General features: G+C 37.0%; 1 protein-coding gene and 1 non-coding gene across 9 annotated transcripts in view; one reads left to right on the top strand and one right to left on the bottom strand.

Annotated features, from left to right (window-relative positions):
• The window catches only part of HIPK1 (homeodomain interacting protein kinase 1), a 53,213-nt gene that overhangs the window by 25,460 nt on the left and 11,256 nt on the right, over positions 1–16,497 (bottom strand). For 7 of the 8 annotated variants that reach the window (XM_036272297.1, XM_036272300.1, XM_036272302.1 and 4 more), the window contains one exon: positions 7,002–7,125. In XM_036272297.1, coding sequence (XP_036128190.1) covers positions 7,002–7,125 — 124 coding nt within the window. Of the gene's footprint in view, positions 1–7,001; positions 7,126–7,602; positions 7,796–16,497 lie in introns of those variants that run through there. The other variant, XM_036272304.1, reaches the window with a different exon arrangement.
• LOC118638092 lies at positions 3,691–3,797 on the top strand. Its single transcript, XR_004961050.1, has one exon. It is a non-coding gene; the product is annotated as a U6 spliceosomal RNA (small nuclear RNA).

Raw genomic sequence — 16,497 nt, 5'->3', positions numbered from 1 at the left:
TTGCAATATACTAAATAGAAAAAGCATATTACAAGTTAAATATAATCTCTTTTTTTAATTACATTACGCTGGTTCTAAGAGACACATATTTTTCATATTCACATCTCTGATATCAGGGTATGTCTTACAACTGATAGCTGTCATGGTTTAATTGGCAGTATTTTTTCTTAGAGGTACAGAAAAATGGTGCATATTTCAATCAGTGGTGTTGCAGATTTGATGAAATACAGTATATATATTTTTCTATATCCACACATTTATATTTGGAACATAACTATATATAGCATACATTCATTCATTCTCCGTAAGTATTTATTGTGCCAGGCAGTGGACATTTTAAAAATAGACATGGTTCCTGCTCTCATAGACCTTGCTGTCTAGTGAGGAAGACAGACACTGAATGCATAATTCAAATAAGAATAAATAGGCTTCCATAAAAATACATAAAAAAGGAACCTGACCTAGACTGGGGATTGGTGAGGAAAAGTGACACTCGAGCTGATAAACGAGTTGACACTGACCAGAAAAAATGAGTGGCTGGTGGAGAAGCTCCAGACTATGAGAACAGTATGTGCAAGGGCTTGTGCTGGAAGAAAGGAGTGCTGAAAAGATGCCAAGAGGAATAAAGTATGAAAAACCAGATGAAACAGTATAAATTCAATCTAGAGAAAAAGACAGAAAGAAATGGGACAACCCAGGTAGGGGCTCAGAGGTCTTATTAAGGATTTAACCCTTTATTCTAAAAGTGGTGGGAGACCACTGAAAAGCAGGGGAATGAAATGATCAAATTTGTGTTTTGAAAGAAATCTCTCTGGGAAAGACTGGAGGGAGGCTGGAGTAGATAAAGGGAAAGTGTCTAGTAGCCCAGGTAAAGGAGGAAGACAGCCTGGACTGAAGAGTGGCAATGGAAAAAAAATAAGTATATTCAAGAGGAACTGGGGCATAAATGGTCAGAAGATACACACGTGTATGTGCATGCACATGCACACACACACACACACACACACACAGAGCAAACTACATTTTTTCCTTATAGAATTTATCTTAATTGTAGTATATAATTCTTTGTATGATTATTTACTTAATATCTGTTTCCCATACCAACTATAGCCTCCAGGCAAGGACATTTTGTTTGTTCGTTTGTTTGTTTTAAGGGGCAGTCTGTTTATTTAATGAACTAATTACAAAAGTCACATAAATTGTTTTCCAGATAATTAAATTTTTTTAAATATTTTAAAAAGGAGAATGTATAGATAATTTCAGCTCCTTTTAATCCACATAAAAACATCACTCATGGATACCTTCATTAACTAGCAAAGAAATACAGACCAACAAGATAATATAATATCTTTCTCACAATTATTAGACTTTATAGTAAAGGTGGCAAGGACAATGTTTCGTTCAGCACTGCAAACCCAGTGCCCAGAGTAACTGACAAAGTTGGTACTTAATAAACACATGATGAAAATTAACAAATTATATACACATATAAGTAAATGCAAAATATAACCAAAACATAACAGGTTACCTCTGAGGGGTAGAACTATTTGAGGTTCAAATTTTTGTCTCTTGGTTTACTGCATCTTTTTCATTTTTCTACAATGATGCACTTATGAAATTAAAAGCATTTAAAACTTTTAATATTATAGAATGAAAAAGCTTAATTTTGAAGGCAGAATGGGAAGCTATTATCCAGATAGTACTTTTCATATAGCTTAAAATAAAGTAACAACAAAAGCTCTACATCTACACAAACAGAAAATATTATTTGTCATTTGTTATTTTAAATAATTCTAATGTTTCTAGCATATCTGAAGCCACTAATATCCAGAGAGGGTATATACATTTGACTTCAAGACTCTCAAACATCTGCTATAAATCCGCAGTTGACAGCATACTTAATAGTGAAAGACTGAATGAAAGCCTTTTCCCTAAAATCAAGAACAAAACAAGGATGTCCACTCTTGCTATTGATATTCAACACTATAGTAGTGGTTCAATAAAAAGCAATTAAGCAAGGGGGAAAAAAAGAAAGGAAGATGTAAAACTATCTCTATTTGTAGATGACATGATCTTGTAGTTAGAAAATCATAAGGAATACACGCACACACACACGCGCGCACACACACACACACACACACACACACAACTGTTAGAACTAGAGTTCTATTAGAAAACTATTAGAAAAAAAAGAGTTCGACAAGGTCACAGAATACAAGATCAATTATAAAACTCACTGTATTTCTATACACTAGCAATGAACAACCTGAAAAGAAATTAAGTAAATAATTACATTCATTATATCATCAAAAAGAAAAGAATACTCAGAAATAAATTTAACAAAAGTGTAAAACTGATACCATGAAAATTACAAAGAACTGCAAAAGAAAACCTAAATAAATGTTTACTGATCAGAAAACAACATTTTTAAGATGGAAATACTTCCCAAAGCAATCTACAGATTCAATTCAATCACTATTTTAAAAACCAATTACTTTTTTGGCAAAAAGAGAAAATCCACTCTAAAATTCTTATGAAATCTCAAGGAACACTGAATAGCCAAAACAATCTTTAAAAAAAAACAAAATGAGAGGACTCACACTTCCTAATTTTAAAACCGACTACAAGGCTACAGTAATCAAAACAGTGTGGTACCAGTATATAGAGATATAGGACATGGACCAAGAGAAAAACATTGACAGTCCAGAAATAAACCATTACATGCATGATCATTTATGGATTTTTGACAAGGACGCCAAGAAAATTCAATTGGAAAATAATAGCCTTTTAGCAAATGGTGCTGAGAAAGCAATATCCACATGCAAAAGAATGAAACTGGACCTTTACTTTACACCATAGTTAAAAATTCACTCAAAATGGCTCAGAGACCTAAATGTAAGAGCTAAACCTGTAAAACTCTAAACCTCTTAGAAGAAAACACAGGAGAAAAGCTTCATGACATTGGATTTGGTGACAATTTCTTGGATATGACACCAAAAGTACAAGCAACAAAAGAAAAAACACACCAACTGGACATCATCAAAATTAAAAACTTTTGTGCAGCCCTGGCCGGTTTGGCTCAGCGGTTAGAGCATCGGTCTGCGGTCCTGAGAGACCCGGGTTCGGTTCCCACTGGGGGCCCGTACCTCGGTTGCAGTTTGTCCCCGGCCCTGGTCGGTTGTGCGGGTGGCAGCCACTCGATGTGTCCCTTTCACGTCGATGTTTCTCTCTCTCTCTCTCTGTTCCTCTCTCTCCCTCCCACTCTACCTGAACAAAAAAAAAACAAAAAACAAAAAACTTTTGTGCATCAAAGGATATGCTCAACAGAGTGAAAAGGCAACCCCATAAAATGGGATAAAATATTTGCAAGTCATATATATTGATAAGGGGTTAATACCTAGAATACATAAATAATTTCTACAACTCAACAACGACAAAAAAAAAAACAATTCAAAAGTGGACAATGGATTCGAAGAGACTTCTTCAAAGAAGATATACAGCACATGAAAAGATGTTCAACATCACTAATCATTAAGGAAATGCAAATCAAAACCACAATGAGGTATCACTTCACATCCATAAGGATGACTATTATTAAAACAAAAACATATGGTGGGTAGTAAAAAATAATTTAAAACACACACACAAACTAACCAATGTTGGCAAGCAGGTGCAGAAATTACAACTCTTGTGCTTACTTCAGCAGCACATATACTAAAATTGGAACAATACAGAGAAAATTAGCATGGCTCCTGCATAAGGATGATATGCAAATTCGTGAAGCATTCCATATTTTCATGTATTAAGTTAAAAACTAAAAAGAATTGCCCAGTTGGTGTGGCTCAGTGGTTGAGCATCGACCCATGCTCCAAGAGGTCACCAGTTCAATTCCCAGTCAGGGCATATGCCCAAGTTGTAAGCCCAATTCCCAGTGGGGGGCATGCAGGAGGCGGCCAGTCGATGTTCTCTCTCATCGATGTTTCTATCTCTCTCTCTCCCTCCCTCTCCTTTCTTCTCTCTCTAAAAATCAATAAAGAAAAAAAAAACTAAGAAGAATAAATTGTTGCTCTTCTAATTTAATAAGAGGGGGAGATTAGAACCCTTGTGCATTGCTGATAGGAATGTAAAATGTGGAAAATAGTTTGGTGGTTCCTTAGAAAGTTGAACATAGAATTATCATATGACCCAGCAATTCTACGTCTAGCTATATATGTACTCAAAAAATTAAAAACAGATTTAAACATTTGTATACCAATGCTCACAGCACCATTATTCACAATAGTCAAAATACACACACACACACACACATAATGGAATATCATTTCAGCCATATAAAGAAATGAGTTCTGATACATGCTACAGCATGGATGAAAAATATTATGCTAAGTAAAAGAAGCCCATCACAAAAGATCACATTTTGTGATGAATATGATATACTAGAATAATCAAATCTAGAAACAGAAAGTAGATTAGTGGTTGCTGTAAGGGAATTCGCTTTAGAAATGCAATACTGCTCCAGCAGCAAAGGCACCTGGGAAATGTTGAATACTCTGTGACTACTGAACTCTCTGCAACTCATGCTTGGCTGACTACCCAGAAAGCGGGCATGCTACCCAGAGACAAATGTCATGCCCAGGAGGGAGGTTAATGAATGTATAGAGTGTAATAACTGCCTGATGTTATCTTTTAACTTAGGAATGCACTATTCTCTCTGGAGATCTATGTGACTACCCACCATATGGTTTTGCTGTTAACCCCCTTTGACAAGGGGCCCTGTCCTGGAGGTGTTATGGATTCTTCCTGGCCTGCCACCACTGGGAGCAGCTGCTTTGCCTGAGTATGTAAGTTTCTCCCTGCTAATAAAGTTCTCATGAATCTGGACAAGGCTACGTGTCATTTCTTTGGATTAACTGCCAAATCTAAAACTGACAAGCTTAATTTCTGGGGATTTTTCCCCAACAGTTGCCTGGGGCAGGGATTGGAGGAGAATGAGGATTGACTGCTAATAGTGATGAAAATGTTCTAAGACTGTTATGATGGTTCACAACCCTGTGAACATACTAAAACCATTGAATTGTATACTTTAAATGGCTGAACTATATGGTATATGAATTATATATATATCAATAAAGTTGTTTTTTAAAAAAACTCAGCTGTAAGAATAAGGATGCTGCCATAGGAATCTTTCAAACAACCAGATATGCAAGATAAACTATCCCCATAGGAATCTTTCTTATAACCAGATATGCAAGATAAAAACTATCCCCAGTCCTGCTCTATAACAGCAGCATCCTACTTATTCAGCACGGGAAAATGACTTCCTCCTACCATCCCATTTCACATTTATGTACCACACAAAAATTCTCTAAACTACCACATCATTTATTTACAAGTAAAGCCCCAGCTGTACCTTAGCTTCTAAAAGTAATTTTATTTGGTTCCACTTCCTAGGACATTTTACAATACCAATCTGATTACTAATGCTGAAGAGATGCCACTAAACAGTCGGGCTAGGAATGGCACTTTAGCAGCGGTAATTGCTCAGAGCAAGGTTTCTTAACCAGGGGGTCTATGAAACCCCTAAATGTGTACACAAAACATTATGAGTATATTTTTCTGAGAAGATCCACAGTTTCATCAGAATCTCAAAAGAGTCTAAGACCCAAAAAGGAGAATCAATAGCTTGGTTCAACCAACTGTGGCTTTGCATCATTTCATCTCCCTCATACTTCTTTGTTGTTACAAAATAAGGAAGTTGACTTTCTTCTCACAAGGCAGAAGATGAAAAACTACATAGCACAATGTAACTGGTTACGTCTGACATGAGCAACCCATTTTTTAAGTTTCACTCAAGACATGTCCAAAGAGTCAAATTTTTAGAAGTTGGCAAATACTACATCTACTCTAAAATACATCAAGGTGCTCTGGTCGGTTTGGCTCAGTGGCTGGAGCGTCGGCCCAAGGACCAAAGAGTCACGGGTTCAATCTCGGTCAAGGGCACGTGCCTTGGTTGCAGTTTGTCCCCGGTCCTGGTCAGGGTCATATGGGAGGCAACCAATCAATATGCCTCTCTTGTGTACATGTTTTTCTCTCTCTCTCCCCTTCCTACTCTGTCTGAAGATAAATGGAAAAATATCCTCAGTGAGGGTTAAAAGAAAATAGAGGTGTCAAAATTCTAGGTTAAACAGAGAAAATAATTGTTTTGCTTTTTTTCCTTTCAGTAATTCCAAATAACCATTTATTTCAAAAAAAAAAAAAGAAAGAAAGAAAACAAAACAACGCCCTCCCCCTAAACCTCATTTGCCTACACTGGTAGAAGGAAACAGTCACTGCCTCAAATAGCTTAAAGCATAAATGGTAAGACCACTTCTTTTAAAAAAATAAAAATAAAAATTCGCAATTTAATTCCATGGCAAAACTGTTCCCCTGAGGACGAGCTTCTTAGGAAATGTAGTGTATCTTCTAAAGCTTGTATGTTTGAGACATAGGCCATTTATTGCAACACCTTTCAAGTCCTATGATTTCCCTCCTAAATCCAATTTTAAAGAAACCCACTATACATCCCAGCCTCTGGGGCCCAAAGTGTTTCAGTACATAGAGAGCACTACTTCGATGTGTGTCTTGGATAGAAGGAAGTAACAGGTGTGAGTGAGCCAAAGTTCACTCTTAAAATCCCAATTCCTCATCCTTACTTTATTTTCATATCTTAACTCACAAGATGTCTTAGTTAAACTAGATTTAATACTCTAATAAATCATTACAGATCTGGAAAAGCATCAATCTAACTTAATATAAAATAAAACCCCTTTTTAATTGTAGAATTGCTAACATAACTTCAGACTAAAAAGCAGGTAGAGAAAATTCTCTTCTTCAAAAAAATTCTTTCTAAATGGACTACTCTTACCCTACTATCCAAATACTTCACTAGTACTTCTCTTCCTCTAGACTCTATTTCACTAGCAGCTACTTGCTTTCTGTTTCCATTTAAGAAACACTCTTACCTGATCATATTCTGAAGCACCAGGATAAAGAGGCCATCCCAGGAACAATTCAGCTATCACACAGCCCAATGACCACATATCAATAGCTTCACAAAATGGTAATCCAAGAATAATTTCGGGGGCTCTAGCAAAAACAAAAATATAGATTAAAAAGATACATGCTATTTGGGAAAATGAACAGTGTTGACTAAGTTCTGTTTTAGTATCAACTACAGATACATTGATTTAATGAAATTAAAAACAATCTTTGGTATAAAATCTGTCATTCGAAACTCTTGGGGCCAGATGTGTTTTGGAATTCAGAATTTTTTGAATTTCAGAAAGGGACAATCGTGAACATACTACATATTGCATAACAACCCCAAAGGAGTTTATGAAAGCACTCAGAATCAAACACATAGCTATTTCTGCAACAAAACATATGAGCAGTCATACTAAGTCAGTTAAATAAAGACTTTCAATAGCCTTACACTGCTTCAAGTCAGGTCTTGCCAATCAATGACTTTACACCAAACTCAGAAAAACATTTTGTTTGTAGAGCTTTCTGAATTTTAAAATCACGAATAAGGAATTGTAGAGTTATTCTTTTTATCCTTAGCACCTTTTTAATTATGGAAAAACCAATTCAATGGCTTGGTCAATAAAGCCCTCTTTGTGACAGAAACGCCTTCTGAAGAGACACAGTGGTTGACAGCATGGACTCTAGGGCCAGCCTATCTGGGTTCACATCCTCAGTTCCATTATTTAGCAGCAATTCAGGTTCCTCATTCATAAAATGAAGACAAGAGTACCTGCTATAAGGTTTAATTAAATAAGCAATTAATAATAATAAATATCAAAGGTCTTGTACAGTAAGACTCTTGTACCTGGCACATGTAAAGTACTATACAAGTATTAGATATAACAATAACTGTTATTATTTCATTATCATTATTTTAAAACTTTGAGTTCTTTGTATACTTTTAGAAATACGCATTTCCCTTAATGCTCCAAGTGAGAAACCTAACTCCAGGGAACCTTAAAGAGAAGACTAAGGCAGTCCCATAAACTTAGAGCTTTACATATATGAACATATCCAAGGAAAACTGTTATCCTCATTTATAGAGGAGGAAACTGAAGCAAATATATTAAGTAATTTGCCCAGAATCACATAATCACATAATAAGTGGCAGGAGCTAGAATTTGAATCCTGGCAGTCTAGCTCTGGAGTCGAGTATATTATATTGTCACTAATTAAGTAAAAGGTAAGTACATACCCATCTATAAAAAACTATTTGGCATGGTGGTATGCCATGGCATTTAAAAAATATATTTTTATTTATCTGAGAGAGAGAGAATGAAAGATGGAGAGAAACATCAATGAGAGATAAACATTAATTGGATCAAACCAGGCAAGTGCCCTGTCTGGGAATCAATCCGGTGACCTCTTGGTGCATGAGTCAATGCTCAACCACTGAGCCACATTGGCTGGGCACCATGGCATTTTTCTTTTTTTAATCCTCACCTTAGGGTATTTTTCCACTCATCCTCAGATAGAATGGGAGGGAGGAAGGGGGAGAGAAAGGGAGAGAGAGAGACACATTGACATGAAAGGGACACATCGACTAGCTGCCTCCTGTACAACCCCGACCAGGGCCAGAGATGAACCACAACCGAGGTACGTGCCCTTGACTGGAATCAAACCCACGACTCTTTGGTCCGCGGGCTGACACTCTAACGCTGAGCCAAACCAGCCAAGGCATGTGGCATTCTTCAAAGTGTGACTAAACTTAAGAGATAAATAAATGGGTTCAGAAAGGGAATGATAATAATAGGTAACACTACGAATAGATGACACTTAACATAGTACTTACTATGTGCCATGCACTATTCCAAGTTCTTTATCAATGTGGAGTCATTTAATCCTTATAACAATCCTATGAAGGCCCTGGCCGGTTTGGTTCGGTGGTTAGAGCATCGGCCCGCGGACCAGAGAGTTCCGAGTTTGGTTCCTGCTAAGGGCATGTACCTCAGTTGCAGTTTGTCCCCAGCCCCGGTTGGGGTCGTGTGGGTGGCAACCAGTCAATGTGTCTCTCTCACATCGATGTTTCTCTCTGTTTCTTCCTCCCTCTCTCCCTCCCGCTCTGTCTGAAAATGCAAAAATGTCCTCAAGTGAGGATAAAAAACAAAACACAAAACAAAAAAAATAACAATCCTATGAGAGTGGGTACTATTACTGTTAAGTCATCAATTCTAAGATGCAAATATTTTTACATTTTAACATCTCTGAAACTTGAGTGATTCTTGCAAACAATGGCATATTTTATTTTAGTTTTTTAAAAGATTTGTTATTGAATTTTTTAGAGAGAGAGGGAGGGAGAGGGGGAGAGAGAAACGTAGATGTGAGAGCAACACATAGATCAGCTGCCTCCAGCACACCCCCTACTGGGGATTGAGCCCAAAACCTGGGCATGTGCCCTGACCAGAAATCAAACTGGCAACCTTTTGGTGCATGGAACAACGCCCAACCCACTGAGCCATACCAGCCAGGGCTTGATAGTATATTTTAATTTAATGGCAGTGTTTTTACTTTCTCATTGGTACATAAATAATGTTTCACCTTATAATCAATAGTATCTTAGATTCTATGTAATAAGGTATCATTTGCATTTTACATATGAAGAAACTAGGCACTGAGAGTTTAAGTTGCCTAAGGCCACAAAATTACTATATGATGAAGTCCAGGCAGTCTTGAACCAAGTTCTGAGCTCTTAAACACTTTAGTACCTTCTCCAAATAACTTCCTTTCCTTCTTACAAGCCATCATTTGAATCTGTAAACACCAGATTCAGACCCCTCATTTAATGGGAGATAAATGGAAAAGAAGAGCTCTCGTTTAGGAACCATCTAACAGACCATGTCTCCTCACAGAGTGCCTAGGTTTCCCAAACTTTACTTTCAAGTAATGCGTGCTTTTTATGTGTATGTGAAGGGAGGCAAGGGGCAACGTTTGAGTGAGGGAGGATATAAAGGTATTTCCCTAAATAAGAATATCCTCCCCAAGTAATTTTCTTGAAAACAGGGTAAATTAGAGGACTCCTTGAGGGTCTAGAAGCTTTCCTGATCTTGTAGAGAAACAGCAAAAGATCCAGACCTGTTGAGACTCACACTGTGACAGCTATGGGTGGAACCACTAACAGACTGTTTTTGTACCATTTGATGTGAACTGTGGTTTTGTTAGCCAAAGAAACAACAGAAGTGATATTCCTGTTGCAGGTGGCTAGAGCCACATTACTAATGGAATTTCAGAGTTCAATTAAATCCCAACCAATATGGCGTGTTTTTAAGACAGCACAAGTTTGATAGCATTAATAAACTAGAGGATAAAAGGACCCAGAAACATAAAAGCTTTTCTAAAATTGAAAAGGAACAAAATTTTACTTTCAGTGAGTAGAATCATTAATTCCTAAATTCATGACAGTGCCAAAAATAGCTGGCAGGGAGAATGCAAATGGCATTGTGCCAAAGCAAAAACTGGGCTTAAAACATTCCTGAGCATCAATTGAAGAGAGCAGATTGATTCTGCTATTCCCACTATACCAGGAAGACATCTGAAAGCCCAAAGAGGTCATGGAGAAGGCCAGGCACTCAATAACTTACTTCTTTAAAAAGGTAACAATAATATGTGGTAAAACTTAAACTTTCAGAAAAATTAAGAAAAACACAATTCCAGCCCCCAAGCCCTATTAAACAAACAAACAAAAAAACCCTGAAGATTGGCTGGAGTCAGTTTTTCCATTTGGTTTCACCATGCTTCTGGAGTAATAAAAGTAGCTAAGGATTTCCAGCAAAAGCTCACTCAAAATAGTAACTCTACCATCTACCATACAAAAAGGTATCAAAAGAAAAAGAAAATGAAAGCAGTAAAAATAAAATAAAAATAAGGCTGTTCAGTATATTGAGGGATTTTCACTATCATTACTCCTAGATATGTTAGACTTACCTAAACTCTAAGAAGCAAACAGAAAGGAATCATTTGGAGCATGTTCATCTCTAAAGGCTAAATGTCTTAAACTCTGAATTCAGATTATAATTCTTGGTAATATTTTGATTTTCATTACTGTTATCATCTGTCCACTTGGCCCCCATCATTTCTCAATTTCTTAATATAAACTCTAGACACTGAAATTATGGTTCTACTTCATCTGTAAAATAAGGAGGCTGAATTAGATAATTACTCTCCTAGGTCCCTTTCCAGCTCTGACATTCTAACAGCTGGGCAGTAAAAAAGATTACCTACTAAAGCACAGGAAAGAAGGGGGCAAAAAAACAAAACTGGCAATATTCACTTTAGCAGAAAAATGGCGTTAAGTTGGACATGGAGGTCTCCTCTTTGAAGATACATACCATCCTTAAAGAACAAATACTAAACAGGCTCTAATTACTATAACCAGGTGGTAGAAATAGGAATCCCTGCCTTTTGATTTCCCACCTTCAAATTGAAGAATTCCTCCAAGGTTGTAAAGCTTTATTTTACTGGAACCCAGAGCAAGCTGAGGTGGGTCATTTAACAGCAATTATTCTCCGCTCATTTTTATGAACACACTTGTTTCTTCTTGCCTGTTGCAGAGGCATCAAACTTACTAGATCAGAGATATTACATAAAGTCAAACTTCCTGCATTGTGGCTTAGATGAAACTGTAGTTTCACTGTCAGATAAAACCGGATAGTTTGTTTGTCTAGGATAAAGTGAAAATGTGCTTTCCTTCTCTAGACCTTGTCCTTCCATAAATAAAGTGAGCTCAGCTTTAAACGAAGGCCAGCTAGTTTGTTCAGAATGTTAAAGCACTGAGCTTATAAGCATGGAAACCTTTGTGCCTAAAACTCAAACCCCAAAGACAGCAACTTCTCTTGAAATTAGTCAACATTTACAGTGGGCCAGGAAATAAAGTGTATTATTTCCATTGCCTGAGTTACTTAGCCATGCCCCTGGCCAACAGAGACAACATGGTGGCAAAAATTTATGTCAACTGATAATAGTTTGGCATGTTATCAGCAAGATGAAGCAATGTAAACTAAAAACGAGGGTAAGAGGAAGGCAGCCTTGGAGCCAGAATGCTTCTCTGGCCAAAAGAATTTCACAGAGGTTTTCTGAAAAGAGAGTGATGACTTAAAGGATTCTAGTAAGGCAACAAAGCAACATGAAGACACTATGGGATCAAACTCATGATGAAGAAGGAATGCCTGAGCTGCTATTCCATTTGCCTTAGGCTCAATATCAAGTATTCCTGTGACACAGTAGAACATTCATGTTACATCCTAAACACAGTCCAGCCCTGGATATGGAACCTCAGAATTCACAATCATTACTCAGTAATACACAGAATGAACTCCTGTTTTTTAGGGGTAAACTTAGCTCCATTTAAAATTACTCATACAGTCAACAACTAAATGCAATAGATTTACAGGATGTTGTTGAAGAGCAATTACCAGTGGATTTAAAATTTTGAAAATCATATACTCTATAAAAATAAAACATAACCAAATTACTCAAATGACAGCTTAAATTAAATTAAAAGGATTAGGAAAGGGGCAAAAACCAGCAACCTAACACTAAAAATTATTCAAATTTCATGCTAGAGAAAGTTAAGTAGCCAGAACTGTTTAACCCCATCAAAAATTATTTCAGCCCTGGCCGGTTTGGCTCAGCGGTTAGAGCGTCGGCCTGCGGTCCTGAGAGACCCGGGTTCGGTTCCCGCTAAGGGCACGTACCTCAGTTGCAGTTTGTCCCCGGCCCTGGTCGGTTGTGCGGGTGGCAGCCACTCAATGTGTTCCTTTCACATCGATGTTTCTCTCTCTCTCTCTCTGTTCCTCTCTCTCCCTCCCACTCTACCTGAACAAAAAATGGAAAAATGTCCTCGGGTGAGGAAAAAAAAAAAAAATTATTTCATAATTAACTCTTATCTTGACTGCCCTATCTTTTGCAATCTCAAAATGGCTGCAGTCACCACAAGAGAATGCACTTTGTCTTTGACAGGGAAGGCAAACAGTTAAACACCTGCAGACACTGACTAGATTAAAGAGCAAGAGAGAAAGAGCTGATCAGCCCTCATCCCTCAGCTGTTCTCTCCTTACTTCCCCAAGTGCTCAAAATGTGATGCAGAACTGAACTCTTCAGTGCACCTGTAAGTGTGTGTGTGTGTGTGTGTGTGTGTGTGTGTGGTGGGATTGCTCAAAGGAGACTATTAGAAGCAAAAGTAATTGGAACCTAACTCTCCCAAGTCATGAATAAATAAATGAAGGTGAGATTCTCAAAATGAGCCAAGTTGCCTACAGCATGAAACCAGAAACCAAAGGCTCTAGGAATTTCTTTACTCAATCTCACTCAGGTAAGAAATCTCATAGTTTTATAAAACTATAAAAGAAAAATGAAAAATAGATGACTGGAAGACAATATTGTTAAGATGTCAATACTAACCAAAGTGATTTACAGATTCAGTGCAATCCTTATTGAAAAAAATCAGTGAATGGAAAAATTTTTTAAATAAATCAATAGGTTTTTGCAGAAAATAGAAAAACCCATCCAAAAATTAATATGGATCTTGAGGGACTCCTTGAGATAGTTGGAACAATCTTGAAAGAGAATTAAGCTGGAGGTCACCTACTTTCTGATTTCAAAACCTACTACAAAGCTACAAGTAATCCAAACAGTGTGGTACTGATATAAAGATAGACATATAGACCAATGGAATGGAATAGAGAGCCCAGAAATAAATCCTCAAAGGATTTTGACAAGAGTGTCAAGACAACTCAATGGAGAAAGGATAGCCTTTTCATCAAATGGTGCTGGGAAAACTGAATATCCATATGCAAAAGAACAAAACTGGACCCTTACCTTATACCATACAAAAAATTAACCCAAAATGGATCAAAGACCTAAATATAAGAGCTAAAATTATAAAATTGTTAGGAAAAAAAACACAGGGGAAAAGCTTCAAAACATTGGTTTGGCAGTGATTTCTTGGATGTTATACCAAAAACACAAGGACAAGAGAAAAAACAGACAAATTAGACTCCACTACACTTTAAAATTTTTGTGCAAAAAGAGAGTGGAAAGTTACCCTGGCCAGAGTGGTTCAGTGGTTAGAGCATCGTCCCTCAGACCAAAGGGTCATGAGTTCAATTTCTGGTCAAGGGCATGTGCCTGGGTTGCAGGTTTGATCCCTGGCCCTGGTCAGGGTAGTGCAGGAGGCAACCAACTGATGTGTCTCTCTCACATCAATGTTTCTTTCTCTCTCTCTCTCTCTTCCCCCCTCCTTCCATCTATCTCAAATAAATAAATAAAAAATCAATGGAAAAAATATCCTTGGGTAAGGAGTAACAAAAAACAGTGAAAAGTCAACCCCATGGATAGAAGAAAAAAAATTGCAAATCATATATCTGATAAAGGATATACAAAGAACTCTTACAATTCAACAACAACAAAAAAGCAATTCAATAATGGATAAAAGACTTAAAAGACATTTCTCCAAAAAAGATATACAGATGGCCAACAAGTACATGAAAAAAAATGTTCAACATTATTAATCATTTGGGAAATGCAAATCAAAACCATAATGAAGTATTGTTTCATACACATAAGGATGACTATTATAAAAAAAATTAAACAGAAAATAACAAGTGTTAGTGAGGATGTGGAGAAATTAAAATCCTTATTATACACTTCTGGTGGGAATGTAAAATATGTAGCAGCTGTGGAAAACAGTTTGGCGGTTCCTCAAAAAGTTGAACACAGAATTACCATATGATCCACCCATTCTACTTCCAGCTATATACCCAAAAGAACTAAAAACAGTCCTGGCCAGTGTGGCTCAATTGGCTGGGTGTTGTCCAAGAAGGTTGCTGGTTTGATTCCTGGTCAGGGCACATGCCTGGGTTTTGAGCTTGATGCCCTGTAGGGGCGTGCAGGAGGCAGCCAATTGATGTGTTGCTCTCATATCAATGTTTCTCTCTCCCTCCCTCTCCTTTTCTGTCTCTCTAAAATTCAATCTTAAAAATCTTAAAAAAGAGCCCTGGCCAGTTTGGCTCAGCGGTTAGAGCATCAGCCTGTGGTCCAGAGAGACCCAGGTTCAGTTTCTGCTAAGGGCACGTACCTCGGTTGCAGTTTGTCCCCACCCCGGTTGGGGTCATGTGGGTGGCAACCAGTCAATGTGTCTCTCACATAGATGTTTCTCTCTCTTTCTTCCTCCCTCTCACCCTCCCACTCTATCTAAACATGAATGCAAAAATGTCCTCGGGTGAGGATAAAAAAAAATCTTAAAGAAAAGAATTGAAAACAGAGACTTAAGCAACTGAATATCAACATTTATCACAGCATTATTCATAACAGCCAAAAATGTGAAAACAACCAAGTGTCCATCAACGAATGGATAAACAAAATGTAGTACATACATGCAATGGAATATTATTCAGTCATGAAAAGGAATGAAATTCTGATACATGTTATAGTATGGATTAACCTTAAAAACATTATGCTAAGTGAAATAAGCTAGATACAAAGACAAACACTGTATGATTCCACTTATATGCATTATTTAGAATAGGCAAATCCACAGACAGAGAGTCAAACAGAAGTTAACAAGGGTGGGAGGGAAAGGTGGACTTACTGCTTAACAGTTACTGTTTTGGGTACTGAAAAAATTTTGGGAATAGATAGTAGTGATGGTTACACAACACTACAAATTTATTTAATAACACTGAAATGTACACTTAAAATTATTAAAATGGTAAACTACTTGTTAGGTAAATTTTATCACAGTAACTACATGAATAAATGAGGTATTGAAAAATAAAAACTCAGTTTAAAAGACTTTCCTCTCTTCTTTCAGTAATGCTCCTTGATTATAGTACAGACAGAATTGTACAGGGGTGGGCAAAAGTAGGTTTACAGTTGCCCATTTGGAAAATAATACAATAAATAATGCACAAGCATAAATTCTGTGTTTTTCATACTCACAACGATAATCCTACTTGTGCCCACCCCTGTATATACCAGCACTTCATTTGAGTGAAGAACATTGTAGGATAACCAAGTAAGTTAGCAAAGTATTACAGAGGATGTTAAAACAGGAAGAGACTTTAGCAATCATCTAATCCAATCCCCTCTGTTATGTAAGACAGAAAATGTAAAAGAATAAAATGTTGTTAGAGTTAAACCTGGAATTATTCCCAAGGCATCTCATCTGCTAGGATATAAACTTAGAAAAAATAGCAGCATATGTCCAAATTCATTACAAATAAATGAGTATTTTTATATATGTAGAGAAACTTTAAAATGGAAAAATTAAGTGTAATGATACTAAAGAAAAACCAGATGCTAATACAGTTGACCCTTAAACAAGGGTTTAAACTGCAAGGGTCTACTTTTATGCAAGACTTTTTTTCAGTAAATATCTGTACTATTTTCTGAGACTGGGAGCTGCAGGTGTAGAGGGTCAACTGTATGCACTGATCTATA

Source organism: Molossus molossus, unplaced genomic scaffold (assembly GCF_014108415.1).
Source record: "Molossus molossus isolate mMolMol1 unplaced genomic scaffold, mMolMol1.p scaffold_m16_p_20, whole genome shotgun sequence".
NCBI classification, from domain to species: Eukaryota; Metazoa; Chordata; class Mammalia; order Chiroptera; family Molossidae; genus Molossus; species Molossus molossus.
Note: the sequence above shows the minus strand (reverse complement) of the source record. Positions and strands in the feature narration are given on the sequence as shown.